Below are 18,366 nucleotides of genomic sequence, written 5' to 3'. Positions count from 1 at the left end.
CATTCCGATTGTGCAATGACGCATGTATCTGAGTCGTGTGGAACTTCTCTGATGGATACTTTATCTTTGCCTACGGCTTCTAATGTTAGAGGTATGTTTGATGTATATTCTATTTGTTCAATGTTGGGGATATTTGTTTTTATTGCCTGATTATTATTTTAATTATGTATTATGTATTCAGCAACAAATACATCACCAGATGTTCCACTTCGGACCCGTGAATCCGTGATATTGGATTTTAGGCTGATTGTGATTTGCCACACTTACTATTGGCTGCACCTGCAATCGAAGGTATTGTTCACATTGTTATTTAAGCTCAATATTGTAGCTCAATAGGTTCTTCTTCATTTGGGTTGACCTTTAAAATTGTAGCTCTATAGGTTGTTCTTCATTTGTCATTTGTATGTTAGTGTTGTATATTTTGGGTTGGTCTTGTGTTTGCACAGTTGATGGTACTGTTGATGTTGTTATTTGAGCTGTTTGTTTTTTGTTGAATTTGTGTTGTGCTTTTTAAGTTATCAAAATAGTTTTAATATATTGGACGGATAATAAAGGTGCTTGATTCAATATGTGTATTTAGTCAGACTCCTAACACAATTAAAGACCTTGATTGAAGCCGATAATGGAATTTATATATGTGGACAGACGAGAACTTCCCCCGAATCGACAAAAAGACTTTTTCTCCAGAGTCTTCTTGGTCAGAGGCTAACAACAAATAAGCTGTTGATTTAGGAAAATTACTTATTTATGCATTCAGCAAATCTTTATATTTAGATTTAGATTATGATAATTAGCAAATTCAGATGAAAATAAGTTTTGCCTTCGCTACGTGGTTAAACTAAGCTCTGGTGTATACTACTGCTGGTCAAATCATTTTTGGCTAAATGTACTACTGGTCAAAATGTTTTGGTTGACCCAAACCGTTAATGTGGTTTGTTTGACCCAAACTTTGCTATGTGGTTAATTTAATTTCCGGTGATAAGGCTTTGTACTTACATCCGTTTCTGAACTACTATAAAAAAAATAGTATATATGGAAATAAAGAAATAAACGACAGTTGGTGTCCTCTTAATTTTTTTGCTGGAAACTCTTAAATGAAATCATGATCAGTTTGTAGTGTAAATTTTCTAATGGTGTTGGATTTATAACTTATCAAGAATTTAGTTACAGAATATGGGCATTGTTTGACTCTAAACTAATTACAAGACCCACTGTTCTAGGATATGAAGGATTAAAGTTGGTATCAGAAGATTGTGATCTAAGAAAGGTATGTATCTTATATAACTTTTAATAATTTGTTGAAACTAATTTCTTTTTATGGTTGATTGTTATGAATTCGATTAATTTGGGGTCGTTTAGTTACAGATAAAGAATGTAAAGCGCGATCCAAAACAGATATTGTGGAAGATTATTGTTCAGGAAGAATCCCTGTGGTCTAAATGGGTTAATATTGTAAAATTAAAGGGTAGAAGTATATGGGATGTTGCTGAGGAGCATTCTGATAGCTGGGGCTGGAAACAGATACTTGCATTGAGAGATAGAATTAGGCCTCATGTGTTTCATGTTATTGGGAATGGTTTAAACACTTTTGCTTGGTTTGATAACTGGTGTTCTATTGGTTATTTAGATCAATATGTGTCAAGAAGAGAAAGATACCAAGCAAGGTTGGGAGATGATATGAAAGTTGCACAGATAGTTCAAGACAGTCATTGGACATGGCCTGCAGACTGGAGTATTAAGTTTCCAATCTTAAATTCTATTGGTGTTCCTGTTTTAAATGACCAAAGTGATAGAGTAATCTGGGTTGCAAATGATGGTAGCAGGAATGAGTTTCATACCAGGTTAATATGGGAGGATTTGAGGGATACAAGAGATGTTGTTAAATGGCATCACATTGTTTGGTTCCCTCAAGCTACTCCAAAGCATGCTTTTCTTCTCTGGGTGGCTGTACAAAAGAGGTTAGTTACTCAAGATAAGTTGATGAAATGGTATCCTCCTTTGAGTTTTAAATGTGTACTATGTGATCAATGTAATGACTCACATGAACACTTGTTTTTTGGCTGTGAGTATGCAAAGAAAGTTTGGGATTCTTTAAAGCATAGATTGTTATTCAAAGGTCTCCCTGGTGACCTGAATATGATGGTGAATATACTGTCAGACTACCCATATACAAAGCATATATGGAATGTTATTATTAGAGTGGTGCTTGTGGCTGTTGTCTATTATGTTTGGCAAGAGAGAAATTGGAGGATTTTTAAGGCAAAAAATAGAAGTGTGGATGAATTAGTGAAGATTATTGTTCAGCACGTTCAACTTAAAATGTTGACTTTGAATGTCAAAAAGAGTCCTGCCGTGGTTAGAGCAGCTGAGATTTGGGAGCTGAAGTGGAAGGATATGAGTTTCCAATATGAGGTTGATTAATATGCCTAAATGTAGCGCATCGTGAAAGATGAGACGGCTTAGTTTAGGTTTATGTTGATGTTTGTATTGTAATTGTTGTGTTTTGTTTGGCTTTGGTATTGTTTACTGTTGGGCAGGGTGTGCCTGTGCCATGTATTGTAACTCTTGGTTTTAATATATTTCTCATTTTGCCCAAAAAAAAAAAAAAAAACAGATATTGTGGGAGGTATCAATGACTCATCAAGCTATACTGTGAGTTTTAGCCGTCTCTGTATTAACTGTTTAAGATTTTACAGGGTGAAAAGTTTTATGTATTAAAATATGAATTATGGGTTTGTTGATTTGATTTTATAGGACATTAGTATTAAAACAACATCGAGTATAGACAGGGAATTAGCTGCAACATTGTCCATTGAGAAATTGATTGTGAAAGGGTCACCAATTTCAGAAGAAGACACAAGGAGTTCAACCGAAAGAAAAAGTATTTAATGGTTGTTGGAGTTGATACAACTTTTAGTAGTCGTAAAATAAGAGGTTCAGTACGGGCTACTTCAACGCCTCAAGGTTCGCAGAGTTTACTTTAGAGGTGGCAAAGTGGCTAGGTTGGGTAACATGTCAAAAGAGTCCTTTTTTGACCGTTTATAAGGATCCAAATCGCCGTTCATAATAAAATGGGTTGATATTGTCACATGTAGTCGGATCTTATGCTTCTTTCATCTTGGTCTACACTCTAACTGCTGTATTTTTAACATCGGAATGTATAGGTGAAAAAAGAAAGAAGTTATAGGAGGAGAAGGGCATCATATAACAATGATACTAACAGGACCATGTAGAAGGATACTTGGAACTATCCGCAATGACAAAGACATATTTTGCAACCGTGGTTACTTTCTGGGATGCGTAATTGTACATCAAAGTTGACGATGACAATGATGTCCACGTGAACATAAATACTATATATACAAGCTGGCTTTGTATTACCCGTTAAATACTACGTGGGACGCAGAACTTTTTAGTAGGTTGCTATATATACACTGGCTTCATATCTACTGTTAAGTAAACGCGCCACTAGCAACACTGCTGGAACAAAAACCTGAACACCTACAAGGTAATCACATTTATTACACACTTAAAAGCAACCGCAGCAACGCGCGGTCCGTTTCAAAACTAGTTTCGATTAAAATGTATAGGTAAATGTTTAAGAAATCAGGTGGATTTGATGGGTACTTATTTGGTTCAAGGGATATTAGAGAAATGTCTGATAAGCATATTTTGTGATGTCACAACCGATGAAGAATCATATGTTTGTTCTTCTGTAATTTGAAACTCAAGGTAAATACACATTATGACATCTACAAAACAGATGTATAAAATTTCGCATTTTACTTTTTATATGTTGGGTATGTACTGCAAGTTTGTGTCCACTTATAACAGGTTGTCTAATGGGACAAAATGGGGCGAGTTCATGATCTTCTCTAGAATCATATGCTTTTTAAGATGAGTATAATATATAGAGGCTTTAAGTGGTTTTGCATAATTTTGGTTATTCGATTTAAAATGATGCAGGATTCTCCTATTCCTGTCACTGATGATAGACAGACTACATCATTACATAAGAGAGCTTCGCATACTTAGAAAGACCATGGAAACTGCAAAGAAACAAAACCGAGAAGCTGAAGAAACCAAGAACAAAGGTGCAGACGAGGTTAGAGTTCTGAATGATGAAATGACTAAATTGAAAGCACACATTAAAAATCTTGAATCTAAACATGCAGCAAAGGAGAAAGACATTAAGTCTGCCGAAGCCAATTCTGTTGCCCTTAAAAATCAATCAGAAGGCTTTCTTCTTGAATATGACCGTTTGCAAGCAGAGAATCAAAATCATAGAAATCAACTACGCTCCATCGATGAAAGTGTGTCTCATTCCAACGGAAAGAAGAATACGTGAGTTACCAAATATTTGACATTAACAATGTTATAAATAGAGGCCATATGCGGATCTTAATATTTGATATCCTCACATTATATGGGCGTTTGCCATGTTTTTGTTAATATTTGTGTCCTGCTACTCTTTTAGAAAATATAGTTGCGCCTATCTTCCATCGTTTGTATTTACTGTTCCATCTTATTCCTTACATTTTGTAGTCTTGAAATTTGAAGTTCAAGTAACTGGTTCAAATGGGCTGCATGAGTCCAACGATTCAAAATCATCACAAGTCAATGAAGTAAACCACGCATGCACGTCTGAGTGGCCACTGAGTTGTCCGATGAAGCACACTACCTGGGTTCGAATCTTGGTAAAACCATTTCGTTCAAAAAGGGAGGGTGACCAGAGGGTGCGCCTTGTGCGCATTTCACCCGGTACCAGGTCTCGCGCTCGAGGGCTTGATTACCCGTGGTTTACCTTCTACGGGGGCGTCAATGTACTCGTTCATAGGGGTTTCCTCGCTAATCCAAAAGAAGTATCAAAGCTTTTGGTTCCCTATATATACATAGGAGTACAAAATATCACAGACCCATTCTATTCATGTTTAACAGACACATGTTAATTTCTTTCGGCTAAGGGTCCCCATGTTAATTTTGTCCACAAAACAAACACGTGAATCTCGTTATCACCATATAAAAGAGCAACTAGTATTAAAAAATTTGAAGTCAGATCATCATCACTCAAAGTCCCTACTTTTACTTGTACCCTTTTGTTGCTGCTCTCCCAATTTCAGCCCCACCCATTCTCAACAACCAACCCCGAATTTTGCTTTCAAGATGGGTCCCCGGGCTTTAACTCACCTGCGGTCCTGGTTCCTGCTCATGCCGACAGCCATTTTCGAGTCCTCGGAGGTCTTTTAAGTGACATAAAATAGAGAAAAACCGTTCATGTTACCTACACTTTTTAAACGCAGGCGATTACTGGATAATTTTATTCAAAAACCAAACAAATCTAGGTCTAGGTCGAAAAAAGTTGGTGCGTCGAACCATAAGCTAGGATATTTCCCCAACGCGGTACATTTGTGAATTTTGTATTTTTTGATATGGATATTTTGGGGAGCGAAAACATGGTTAGAAAAGGGTGATGCAAAAGCTAATGGTGTGATCCATACAAGTTACTCGGGTTATAAGGTCAAAGAAACATAATGTTAATCGAATATTGTTAATTGTTATAGTCTAACATATTATAAATATAGTTTCTTAGCGAAAGATTGATGTTAAACTAGATTTGTGATCTTTATTTTGTTCATATTTAAGTACTTGCATTGTTTATTGTGGGTGGTATCTATATGGATCCACTCGACATACCATATTTAAGTACCATTTATCATACGATATTTAAGTACCATTTATCAATTTTTTTTTTTTTTTTTTTTTTTTGGGAGAAAGGCAAACTCACTCACACTATTACACGAATTAACCACAAAATATATATACAAATTGTCCTAAGCAGGACTCGAACCCTCAACCTCTTGGTTGGAAGGGCCCCTCGATACCGCTGGGCCAATGGCCCTTTGGTAGTACCATTTATCATCTACAGTGTCTTTTGCGAAAATACGATATATCGATACATTGGATCTACTCGACATTTTTCCAAGTGTCATTGTTTATTAGAGTCATCAAATCAAACTATTTGATGATCGGGTATCATGGTGTTTGAAATGTGACACAAACTTTGGTGATTATCTATCAAGAATATTTTGTCAAAGAACAAGAAATTAACACCAACAAAAAAAAGTGACACTTGACACAAACCACTGTTAACATAATAAGTAGTAGATAATAGATAAAGTGGTTAAACAGACTCTTACTAGTAAAATTCTTAGCTTATATGTAGTGTCATTATGTAAAAAACTTATGTTCTTCAAAGAAGGGTTACCAATAATTAGAAATGGTTGCACAACCACCTTTGAAGAGTAAATTGCACATATCATGTTTTCACCATATCTAACACGAAGTTATAATTGTATATTTAATATATCTAGAAGTATTTACAGAGAAGTTGATTTGCTTACATACTATATACTATAATAAGTATATAATAATACATAATGGTATAATATATAATAGTGCTGGTGGTTGTGTACGTGCTAGTGCTTTGTGGTTTGTTCTATTTGTGGTGGCTTTGAAGGTAAGTGGCGGCTGGTATTCTGATTTTTGACAAATAAGGCGGTCATCGATGTTCTTCCGACAACTTGATGTGTTCGTCCAAATTGGTTTGATCATGCTGGTACTTCGGATTCTTTTGGATGTGGTCTTGGTCGTTGTTACGCCTTGTTAACTTTATTCACACTCTGTTGGTGCTTAGGCTTGGTTTGGTTGGTTTTGTTTGTTGTTTTACCGTATGTTGCGATTGTTGATTATGGCTAGATTTTGTTTCTAGTTGTATCGATTTGTATGTATATTCTATCAGGTTCAAACGAGAATCACAATAAAGGCGGGAACTGCGAGAACTTTTTAATTTAATAGTTTTTATGCATTTAAGTGTAACAAATCATATGTAAATGTTAATTAATACTCATATCATTAACAAACATATGTCCGTTACCACAAATTACATGTAAAATTGTTAATTTTATGAAATATTCACACGTTCGCAAACAAATATACACATGCGAACGACAAACTATATATTTTAATTATATAGGTAAAATATTATGTTTTTTTTTTTTTTTTTTGAAAATGTAGCTCGTCCAAAAGGATGATCAATCACACTGAGACTGACCCTGAATCCTAATACATCTTGTATGCATACATTATATGTTATCACCGTGAACAATATATTTTATATGATATGTCAAATATGAATCGATATAAAAAAAATCACTCATTAGGGCAGTTCCAACGGTTAGAATCTGAGGGCCGCTTAGCCTTCCACCCGCCTGGGCGCCGTTGGCAGCGGCTAGCCCAGACATCCGCCCAGGGTGCTGCCCAGGTGCTCGTTCCTTTGCTCGTCTCTTTGTGAAATTTTTGTGGACGGAAGAAAGTGGTCAAAAATAACCGTTGCAAAAAAATAAAAATTTAATTCCAAGAGCTACAAACGGCAAGTTTTCTATTTTTTTTTTATATTTTTCTAATTTATTTATTACACTTTATATATACATATTAATATGTAATGACCCGAAAATTTGCGACTAAATTTAAACTTAATCTTTAAAGGATTAATGATTTCGACACGATAAACAAAGTCTGTAAAACTGAATCTCAAAATTTTTGAACTATTCAAGTACCCTTCGATTTTCTCAACGATTCGCGAACAATTATATGTAAATAGATACATATATATACTATAACTTGAAAACGTAACAAAGTTTTCATTGCATAATACCGTACATTAAACTTATTGGTTTATATATCTAATTGAATATATATGAATTCAAGTTATTTAGTAAACAATAGTAACATTCGATTATTGATTTGATTGATATTTAGATAAGTTAACTAAAACGTTTAAAATGAACCAGTAAAACACTAATTTGATAAAGTATTTTCAAATTGCTACAGTATTTTCGAAAATCACTATTTGCTACAGTAAAATTGACTTTGCTACAGTGAATTGCTACAGTAAAAATTGACTTTGCTACAGTAACTTTGCTACAGTAAACCACTATTTTAAAAATGTATTTTAACAAATAGTGAGACGATGATTTATAGAAGTAAATGACCAAAATACTCGAAAGTTTAAGATATACTTTGAGTGGTATAGTTTAGGAATAATTTAAGGCTATATTTTAACAAAGGTACGAGTCACGAAATGTAAAATGCAAGTTTTCTCAGCGTACGAAAGGACATTCGAGAAACCGGAACCGGGACATAAGTCAAGTAACAACGTACGACTTATCGGAACAAAAGTTACAAGTTAACTATGCACGTAAATATAATATAATATATAAATAATTATATAAATTAAATATAATATATATTATATTTAAATATGTCGACAAACTAAAATACAAAACAATGTGAGCTGTCCCTGGTCCTCATGCGAGTCGCATGGCCAGAAGGCCATTTCCATGCGAGTCGCATGACTCCAGATTTCAGGCCAGGTTCTATAAATTGCAGTTTTTGGCTCGAGATAATCACACACATACACAAATATAGATATACTCCGTAATATTATTTATTATTATTATTATTATTATTATTATTATTATTATTATTATTATTATTATTATTATTATTATTATTATTATTATTATTATTATTATTAATAAGATTATTATTAATCTTATTATTTTTATTATTAATGTTATTATTTTTGCGATACAAAAATAATAATGTACATAAAATATTACGACGGAGTGCTGTCCAAGTAATTTTCAAAACGTGTTTCCAAGCGAGCTAGAGCTAAGGAAAATATGGGTTATTGCCAAGGAAATTATGGGTAATGTTCGAGGGTATTTTTGTGAATCAAACCTCGTGTTTATCATCTCCGATGCGTCTACGTGCTTTTCTACAATATTGTATATCAATATTAAATAGTGAGTTTCATTTGATCCCTTTTACTCTTTACATTTTTGGGCTGAGAATACATGCAAATGCTTTATTAACTATTTTACAATATTTATATGCGTGAGTTTCATATGATCCCTTTTACTCAATATATTTTTGGGCTGAGAATATATGCACTTTATTTTAAACGCAATGGATACAAGTACATACTAAATTCTACACTGAGTTTGAACCGAAAATCCCTTAGCTTTGGTAACTAGTAACTGCCAGTTATAAGAACTGGTGGGCGCGAGTAGTGGTATATGGATCCATAGGGCTTGACATCCCCGTCCGAGCTAGAGCGCTAGCCTTTTAACGGACGTATGCTATTTGAGAAGCGTACACGTTGGTTTGCGTGTATTATTAAGATGATTATACAAAGGGTACAAATTATATAAACGTTAAAGTTTAGTTACCAGGGTGCTCAATTTTGTAGAACTGATTGATAAACGTTTCGGATGAAACAACTGAAATCTTGTGATTCACCTTTTATGTAAAACCTATTGATAAACGTTTCGGATGAAACAACTGAAATCTTGTGATTCACCTTTTATGTAAAACCTATTGATAAACGTTTCAGATGAAACAACTGAAATCTTGTGATCCACCTTTTATGTAAAACCTATTGATAAACGTTTTGAATAAAACAACTGAACTTTTGTAATCCACATTGATATACGGATTATGTGTAATATTAAAACTATGAACTCACCAACCTTTGTGTTGACACTTGAAGCATGTTTATTCTCAGGATTCTAGAAGTCTTCCGCTGTTTGCTCATACGTGATACAAGTTATGTGCTTGGAGTCATACATGCTATATACAAGAAACTTGCATTCATCAAACCATTACCATGTATCTTATTTTGACTGTATTGTCAACAGATGTATTATTGTAAACCATTTAAATGGTGATTGTCTATACGTAGGAATCATCAGATGTAAAAAAAAAAACTGGAATTTATATATTCATTTATGAAATACCTTTTCAAACGAATGCAATGTTACAAAACGTATCACATAGAGGTCAAATACCTCGCAATGAAATCAATAAATGACGTGTTCGTCCATATGGATTTGGAGCGATCGTCACATAATATCACACATTTTATTCACACACCTCACCATTTCGCATCCATTTTCTTTCATTTCAATCTCATATTCAATATATATTTTTTTTTTTTTACAAAAAATGAGTTCCAAAAAAAACTTCAAAGAAAGGAAGGTTGGGCGGCCCCAGGGGTGAATCGAACCATGGAAAAGCTATGTGAAGACAGTGCCATGAGGACAATGTTTAAAGGTTTGAAGCATCTTTTCAAACCGGTTTCCAAAGACTTGCCTCCCGACGAATATGTGATGCTAATGAGGACTCGGGAAAAAATCAAGAAAAAATATGCGAGGCAATTGAAAGATTCGGACGAAGACACGTAGTTTGATTTTTTAGTTTCTAGTATTTTATTTTAATGTATGTCGGATTTTAATTATCGCCATAATGTTTTAAATTTTAATTATTGTAATGTTTTTATTTTTCAATGAAAATTTAGTTTTATGTTAATAATTATTTATAATTTATAATATACATAATTATAATTATTTATTTATATAAAAATTAAAAATATTGAAGAAAGATGTCAATGTTAGGAGTGTTTAGTCTTCGATTTAGTTCTAGGAAAGAAGTGCTAAAGTGACACACTAATGTGATAGCTTTTTCGAACGGCAAAAATATTATAAAAACAAAAAGACAGCTAGCGAGGAGCTAGAAAAAATTACAAAGCGTTCATGGGAGTTTGTAACCACACCGTCCAATTAATGTTGGACTTGTGATATCTCGAATACAACCAATTAAAACTTGAGACAACAATGTTATCAAATACGTGTGATTTCCGGAATGCAGGATCTTTGAAGGTGATGCAATTACGAAGCCGCCAAATGTTTGAAAGAGTTGCGAAAGAAACAACCGAGATGATGAGCTTCCTGTTTGGATTAGAGTCCACAGAGTCAAGCCAACTCCATATTTCGTCCACCGAATTCCAGATTGGGATGATGATGCCAAGCCATCGACCCACTTTATTCCATATTTGAAAAGATATGTCGCATCTAGCAAACAAATGACTATGCGATTCTTCGGAAACACTACAAAAACAACAACACGTATTATCAAAAACTACACCTCTAGCTTCTAAGTTACGGAGTGTAGCGAGTCTATGAAGCTTGAGACGCCATAAGAAAACGTTAATCTTTATTGGGACGAACTTGCACCATAAAGTTGGAAAAGAAAAAGGAACCTGATCACTGGAAGCAATCAAAGATCTTGCTATAGAAACCGAATAACAGCCTGTTGGCGATTTATCCCAACACCAAACATCGTCACAATTCGATAATGCAACCGAATCAAGCTCGATCACAAGACTCTGAAGCTGGGTAAGTTCTACACCTCCCCTAAGCGGTCTACGCCAATCCCAATACCAACCAATCAAAGAAAAATGAGAAGTAACCGTTCCAACCTTCCTCGAGTCAAGGGCAAAAAGACGAGGATAACGATCAAGAAGAGGAGCATTATTAAGCCATGAGTCGTGCCAAAAATCAAGGGAATCACCTCTGCCTAGCTTGGGCCGAAGACAAGCAGCAGGCAGAGAGTTGTTGCGATGTAACCCACTGATGCATTTATGAATAGAAGCCCAAGTACCTGCAGCGTTATTAAAACAAGGAGTGTTACCGTTGAAACAGTGACCATGGATCGAAGAGATGACTTTAGTCCAGCTTGAATTATTATTGGTAGTAAACCGCCATCTCCACTTATAAAGAAGAGCAAGATTGAGAGACTTGAGACAAGAAACCGATAACCCTCCATGATCATAAGGATTTTGAACAAGTCGCCAGTCAACCCAATGAATCTTTCTTTCGTTAACTTTTGCACCCCAAAAGAAAGATGATCTCAAAGCTTCAATTTTTTTAATAACCTTGCACGGGGCTTTGAAGAGAGAGAAATAATAGGTGCCGATTGAACCAAGGACGGATTTAACAAGAGTAAGTCTCCCACCTATGGAAAGTAAGTTAGCTTTCCAGGTCGAAAGACATTTCTTAACTTTATCTATGATGCAATCCCATCCTTCTTCTCGGTGCATGTTATGACCCACCGGTAAACCAAGAAACTTGAAGGGAATTGTAGCTGGCGAGCAGCCCATGATATTCGCCAATCTCTGAATCTCTTGTGAATTGACCCCCACGCCATAAACAGATGACTTATGAAGGTTGATCTTCAATCCCGAAACTACAAAAAAACAACCAAGAATAGACAAAAGATTACAAGCATTGTTGTCGTTCCACTCACCAACAAATAAAACATCATCCGCATAGAAACAATGCTTAATACGAAGAGAGCTACTATGTCCCCCGATTTGAAGACCCGAATATAACGCAGCATTTGTAGAATCACTAATCGCCGCTTGGAGGCCTTCCATACCAATGATGAAAAGAAAAGGGGATAACGGATCACCTTGACGAAGGCCCCGGCCAATCTTAAATTCAGAAGAGGGACTTCCATTAAGAATCAGTGAAGCATATGAAGAAGAGAGACACGCCTTGATCCAACGGATCCATTTCGGGTCGAATCCCATAAATTGCAACATGGAGAGAATATAATCCCAGTGAATAGAGTCAAACGCTTTATCGAAATCGACCTTAAATAGCATAGCCTTCTTCTTTTTCCTTTTGCACCAGTCAATAACTTCATTAATAATCAACGGGCCGTCAAGTATTTGCCTACCCTTAATGTATGCAGTTTGATCCGGGCTAATGATAGTATCAATGACCGAAGTGAGCCTGATAGCCAAAATCTTTGCAAGGATTTTGTATTGCACACCAATGAGACTAATGGGACGATAATCATGAATAAAAATAGGGTTATCCTTTTTCGGGATCAACGAAAAGAAAGACGAGTTGCATCCCCTTGGAATTATACATGAATCCTGAAAATCATGCACCATATCAATGATGTCAGCCGCTAATAACTCCCAGAATTGCTTAATAAATTTAAACGAAAACCCGTCAGGGCCTGGAGACTTATCACTTCCGCAAGACCACACCGCACTTTTTATTTCGTCAATCGAAAAATCAGCAACAATGGACCTAGCATGATCAGAGGAAAGTTGCTTGATATGGCTGCTCGGAGAAGCTATAGAAACACACTCAGTCTGATTGAATTTATTGACAAAAAATTCTAAGAAGATCTCCTTGACGCTGGACGGTTGGGTAACCCAAGTGCCATTTGACATAATGCCCGGAATTTGAAGTTTCTTACGCTTTCTGTTGATAGTCGAGTGAAAAAAGGAGCTATTTTCGTCACCCATTGAAACGAATAGCTTTCTATTTTTTTGAGCTAAATTAGCTGACTCCATAGATTCGAACCAGGCTAAGTCTTTGAGAAGCGACGATCTCTCATGAGCTAATGTATGAACGGGCATATTGGCATCGAGATCCTCATCTATAGCAGACAACCGAGCCATGAGAAGAGCTTTACTTGACCCCAGAAGTAACCAAATAGTCTTTATGCCAATGCTTCAACGAATCCTTGACCTGCTTGAGTTTAGTTTTGAATCTAATTTGCGGGTTGTAGTGATGATGCGTGGTACCGTTATTCCAAGCATTAGTAACCATTTGCTCGAACCCATCAATCTTGAACCACGAGTTAAAGAGCTTGAAGGGGATAGGGCCATAATCTTGCGCTTCATTTTTAAGGATGATGGGACAATGATCGGACCAAATATTAGAGAGAATCAAGCCGGATAGAGACGGAAAAATATCCAGAAATCCATCTGAGACAAGAAATCTATCGAGTTTTGCGCGTTGAGTAAATGATTTGTTAAATCTCGTGAACTCCCGTCCACCAAGAGGGATGTCAATGAGACTGCAAGAAGTAATGAAGCTATTAAAGTCTACAGAATCATTTGGATTGAAGTGAGGTGCATACCGTTCATGAGAAAATCGAACAACATTAAAGTCCCCGAAAATGATGTAATTGCCAACATTTGCACCCATGAAAGAGGTAATATAATCCCATAATCGTTTCTTTTTGGCTCTTGATTGAGGCGCGTAAATGTTAATTATGAAGCAACGAGTAGAACAATTAGAGAATTGACCTTCAACAATAAGAATATTATCCAAGGAAATCACTCTATTACTCGTATAGATGTTAGGATCCCACATAGTTACGATACCTCCCGAAGCGCCAGTAGCACCCGAACAGGCAAATTTAAACTGAAAATTACCCCATAGCGCTTTAAACGCAGCGTGATTTGGAACCGAAAGCTTCGTTTCCTGAACGCCTAGAATAGTAATAGCATGATCCAAACATAATTTACTAATCCATTTTTGTTTAGATCTAAAAAGCACCCCTCCTCCAATATTAATGGACATAAAATTCATTAAATTGTGTGAAAACCACCCATACTGAGAACAACATTCCTTAAGTCATGTGAGCAATTTTTTACATCATAACCCAGAATCTCACCAAACTTCATGAGTTTATCAGCAGCTGCAGAATGATTCAATTGATTACTAGAACTCAATTGAGGAGAGTGAAAGCGAATGTCGTTGAAACCCGGTGGTTTAGAGAGAGAAGTGGAAGAAGATGTATTACTTCGAATGGAATTTTGAAATTCCACGTATTGCTTCGGTATGTAGTTAACCTCATCTTCATTTTCTTTTCGATTCTCAGCAAAAGCATCAATGCTATCAGAGACATATGTATCAATAGGCTGCTGGGCAACATGTGTATCAACACACTGCTGGGCATCAGCACTTTGCTCCATCCCATTTACAACATTGGAATTGGCAGGACCAAAAACAGTGTCAGAAATATGGTCTTCATCTTCTATAAATTGAGAATCACCAGAAGCAATGGATTTACAATTCCCATCTTCCAGATCCCCTGAAGCAACGGATGAATCATCCATTTCGATATCTAGAATCGAAGTAATCCAATTGGCAGCCTCTCTAACCAAGACTTTGTATTGTTTGTTTCTAATAGTAACAAAAATTGCATCATGAATATAATCTAACCGCTTCGTAACCACATACACTTTCCCACAGTCCACATGGTCATCAGATTCAAGGGTAAAAGCTTGGTAACCGAAAACAAGAGCTATCTTTTTGTAAATTTCCTCAGTCCAAGCACAAGATGGTAGCCCACTAATGTCTAGGCATACAGAACGTTCTTGAATGACAAAAAGATCCTCATATTTTTTCCATTCAACGATATAGGCTAAAATGGATTCATTCGAAGAAAAAGCCTCAAGAGCAGAGACATTCGGGAATACAACGTCAATCCACGATCCACCCAAATGATGGATATCAATGTTAAAAAAACCTTCCACATACCAAATATGCTTATTGAAAGGGATCAATTCAGGATTCTTCATTTTAACAAAAAGTAAAATGGGAGCATCTTTACTCATAATCAAATCAGAGTCCGGAATAACAATAGACTTTAGAGCTTGTACCTTAGCTAGAGAGTTCACCACATGCATCGATGATGCAAACGTTTTTGTAGGTAGACGAGGAAATTCCTGTTTGTTGTTGACTCTAGTAGGGTGAATTAGTGGTGTAACCTGAGTTGGAATAGCGTGTGATTTGCGCTTTATTGCATCATCTCTACCAAATCTGGACTTAGCCGCATACAGGTGAAAATTTCCGATCCAAATTGAGGAAAGACGAGCCTCTAAAGCACGTACCGAATCAACGTTGATGAATCGAACGAAGGCGAATCTGCTCCTTTGCTTGGAAAGCTTTCGAGCGATATAAACATCCATCACAGTTCCATGTTCTTTGCAGATGTTCCTAAGATCATTAATACCGAACGCGGGTGGAAAATTGCATACATAGATCGACGTAGAGACCTTTGCAGCATCGATGTGATCAGATTGAGAGGGCATGAAGGCGTTTGGTCCCGCCGATGAATTGCCTGAGAAGACGGAAGGTCGCCGCAGGTAGGTTAGGGTTTTTTTTCTTAGTTGTTTTCACTGATGTGATAGCTAGTTCTGAGAAGAAAGTATGTTTTGGTTGGGAGGACTCTTACTACTTAAAAAATAGTACTCCGTAATAGATAGCGATGACAAAATTTGAACATGTGACATTTTGTACTCGATATGAAATTATACAAATACTAATTCTATATAAACGCATATCATGTATGTATGTGTCTGTTTGTCATTTAAATATATTTTTTACTAAACACTTAAACAAAATACTATAAGTTTTAGGGTGTGCTTGGTTGGGTGTATTAAATGGTAAGGAATGATAATGATTATCATTAGTTATGCTTGCAATGTTAAAAGGAATGTAATGAATACTAAATAGTGGATAATGAAGTATTCCTCTATAAATATGGGGTAATGGTAATACTTGGTAACTGCCTACTTTTTTTTTTTTTTTTTTTTTTTTTTTTTTTTTTTGCCTTCCTAAAGAATCTCAACTATTTCACTTATCTACGGATTAGTTAATTTGACCAACTATCATCTTTTAAATTCACCATTCATCTGTTCAATGTTGTGCTCATTTTAAGATGAAATTGCATGAAAATGTTTTATTACATTTTTATTTTATATTCGTTTGAATGAGCACATTTTAGTCGCTTATTTCAATTTTTCATACGTTCCGTATATATAAGTAATTAAGTATAAAAGTGTTTTTCGAAGCTTCTTTTTTTTTTTTTTTTTTTTTTTGATATTCTTCATTTCATACTTTATTTTTTTAAACCAAGCACCAACAAAAATAATGATAATGCTTATTCCATTCCATTGTATTCCCATTCTCATTACCTTTCCCATTACCTTGAACGAACGCTTAATCTTACTAAACACACTTTTAATCTAAATGACTGTTAGATATCACCTTGAACCAAATAAATTATTACAGTCCTAAACTGTGAATTCAGATAATAGTTAGATTAACCCAAAAACGATACCGTTTCACATGTAAAATACAACACTCACACCAATTCGTTTATCTACAACTAACTTTGGTGGTATCCAATCTAAATGTATACTATAACTCAAGGTACAACCCACTTCCATCTCATCACCTACCGCACCTATCTATCACCGCCCCACATCCCCTCACCGTGATCCAACCTTTTTCACTCACCCACTTTTCTGTTTCTGACTTGCACGCCAGCTGTTCGATTCTTTGCCTCACTGAAAAACACGTCGATTGACCAAACTTATCATCCATCACCAAAGACAACGATGATGATAACGACGACAACGATGATGATTCTTCAATTGAATCCCACACATCTTGATCAAGTATACTCGTAGGTGAATTCGTACCGATCTTTTCACAAACAATTTCATTTGAATTTTCGTCGAATTGTTGAATAAACGGGTGTTTAAGCAGCTCTTTCGCGGTCCACCTGTTTCGTGGATCGCGAATTAAACATTTAATTATGAAGTCCTTAACTTGATCCGAAATTACAGACGGGATGTCTGGAATTTCATTTGAATATGCAATTCTATAAAGAACTGAACACGGGTCGGTCACATTGGACCAAGGTGAATTACCCGTGATCATTTCAATTAAGGTGCACCCAAATGCCCAAATATCGGCTGCGTAACCCTGTTCTTCGCCTCGTGCCACTTCGGGCGCCATAAACATAGGCGTCCCACTTATTAGTGACACTTGATTAGCCCATTTTGCGCAACCAAAATCGCCAATTTTTGCACCATTTTCATGTACTAAAATATTTCGACCTTTTATATCGCAATGTACTATGCCACTCGAATGAATGTAATCCAACCCTTTAACAATATTACTTGCATATCTTGCAATTTCCATATTGGTTAACCCGACACCTTTTCGAGAATTTATTAAATCGATAATCGAACCGCTAGACATATAATCCATAAATATATTATACACTATGTTGTTGTTTTCTCTAGTAGTATCATACCCTTTGTAGCTTACAACATAAGGACTATTTAACATAGATAAAATATGTTGTTCTTTTTTCAAATTCTCCGATTGCGAAAAGTCAACTGATTTAACCGAGAATATCTCACCGGAAGTTGACGTGGCGGCCGTGACCGTGGCAGAGGAACCACGGCCAAGAACATCGCCTCTAGCCCATTCCATGTTGCAGGTTTTTTTTATTTGAAGGAAAAAAAAGGAATAAAAAGAGTGTGGTGTGTGAAAGAATTGTTGTATTGGTTGATTAATGTTTTGAAAGGGTTTTATGATGGTTTTATATAGAGAAAGGGTTTGTAGTTTTGTTGTTTGAAAAGGTGTAAGTAGTTGTAGTTATTTGGTTGGGTAGGAAGTTGGATGGACAGGTGGCATATTCTGAGTTGACGATTCGTTTAACGGGAAGTTGACAACGTGGCAATATTTTGGTACGGAGTGACAACTTTAATTTTTTGGGCAGGCCAAGACGGCAACTACGTGGCATGGACACTTGTCATCAAAATTAATGTCTTAGAATTGCAAGCAAGTATAA

The 18,366-nt window shown here is 35.8% G+C and overlaps 4 protein-coding genes across 4 annotated transcripts; 2 read left to right on the top strand and 2 right to left on the bottom strand.

Moving 5' to 3' along the window:
• The first annotated feature begins 254 nt into the window (after positions 1-254).
• Positions 255-2,587, top strand: LOC139886205 (uncharacterized). The gene is made up of 3 exons (XM_071869951.1): positions 255-291; positions 1,165-1,267; positions 1,366-2,587. The coding sequence occupies exon 3, from the start codon at positions 1,678-1,680 to the stop codon at positions 2,419-2,421; it is 744 nt and encodes a 247-aa protein (XP_071726052.1). The 5' UTR covers positions 255-291; positions 1,165-1,267; positions 1,366-1,677; the 3' UTR covers positions 2,422-2,587.
• A 1,455-nt stretch (positions 2,588-4,042) lies between these two features.
• On the top strand, positions 4,043-7,104 carry LOC139854019 (uncharacterized). The gene is made up of 3 exons (XM_071843349.1): positions 4,043-4,344; positions 6,457-6,517; positions 7,075-7,104. Exons 1-3 carry the CDS (start codon positions 4,043-4,045, stop codon positions 7,102-7,104), a joined length of 393 nt encoding a protein of 130 aa, XP_071699450.1.
• A 6,287-nt stretch (positions 7,105-13,391) lies between these two features.
• Positions 13,392-14,300, bottom strand: LOC139854006 (uncharacterized). The gene has a single exon (XM_071843340.1). The coding sequence runs from the start codon at positions 14,298-14,300 to the stop codon at positions 13,392-13,394; it is 909 nt and encodes a 302-aa protein (XP_071699441.1).
• A 2,285-nt stretch (positions 14,301-16,585) lies between these two features.
• On the bottom strand, positions 16,586-18,068 carry LOC139886204 (mitogen-activated protein kinase kinase kinase 17-like). Its single transcript, XM_071869950.1, has one exon. It carries the CDS (start codon positions 18,003-18,005, stop codon positions 16,953-16,955), a length of 1,053 nt encoding a protein of 350 aa, XP_071726051.1. The 5' UTR covers positions 18,006-18,068; the 3' UTR covers positions 16,586-16,952.
• Positions 18,069-18,366: the final 298 nt, after the last annotated feature.

Source organism: Rutidosis leptorrhynchoides, chromosome 1 (genome assembly GCF_046630445.1).
Source record: "Rutidosis leptorrhynchoides isolate AG116_Rl617_1_P2 chromosome 1, CSIRO_AGI_Rlap_v1, whole genome shotgun sequence".
Taxonomy (NCBI): domain Eukaryota; kingdom Viridiplantae; phylum Streptophyta; class Magnoliopsida; order Asterales; family Asteraceae; genus Rutidosis; species Rutidosis leptorrhynchoides.
The sequence above is the reverse complement of the archived record's forward strand: the minus strand, read 5'-3'. Positions and strand labels throughout refer to the sequence as shown.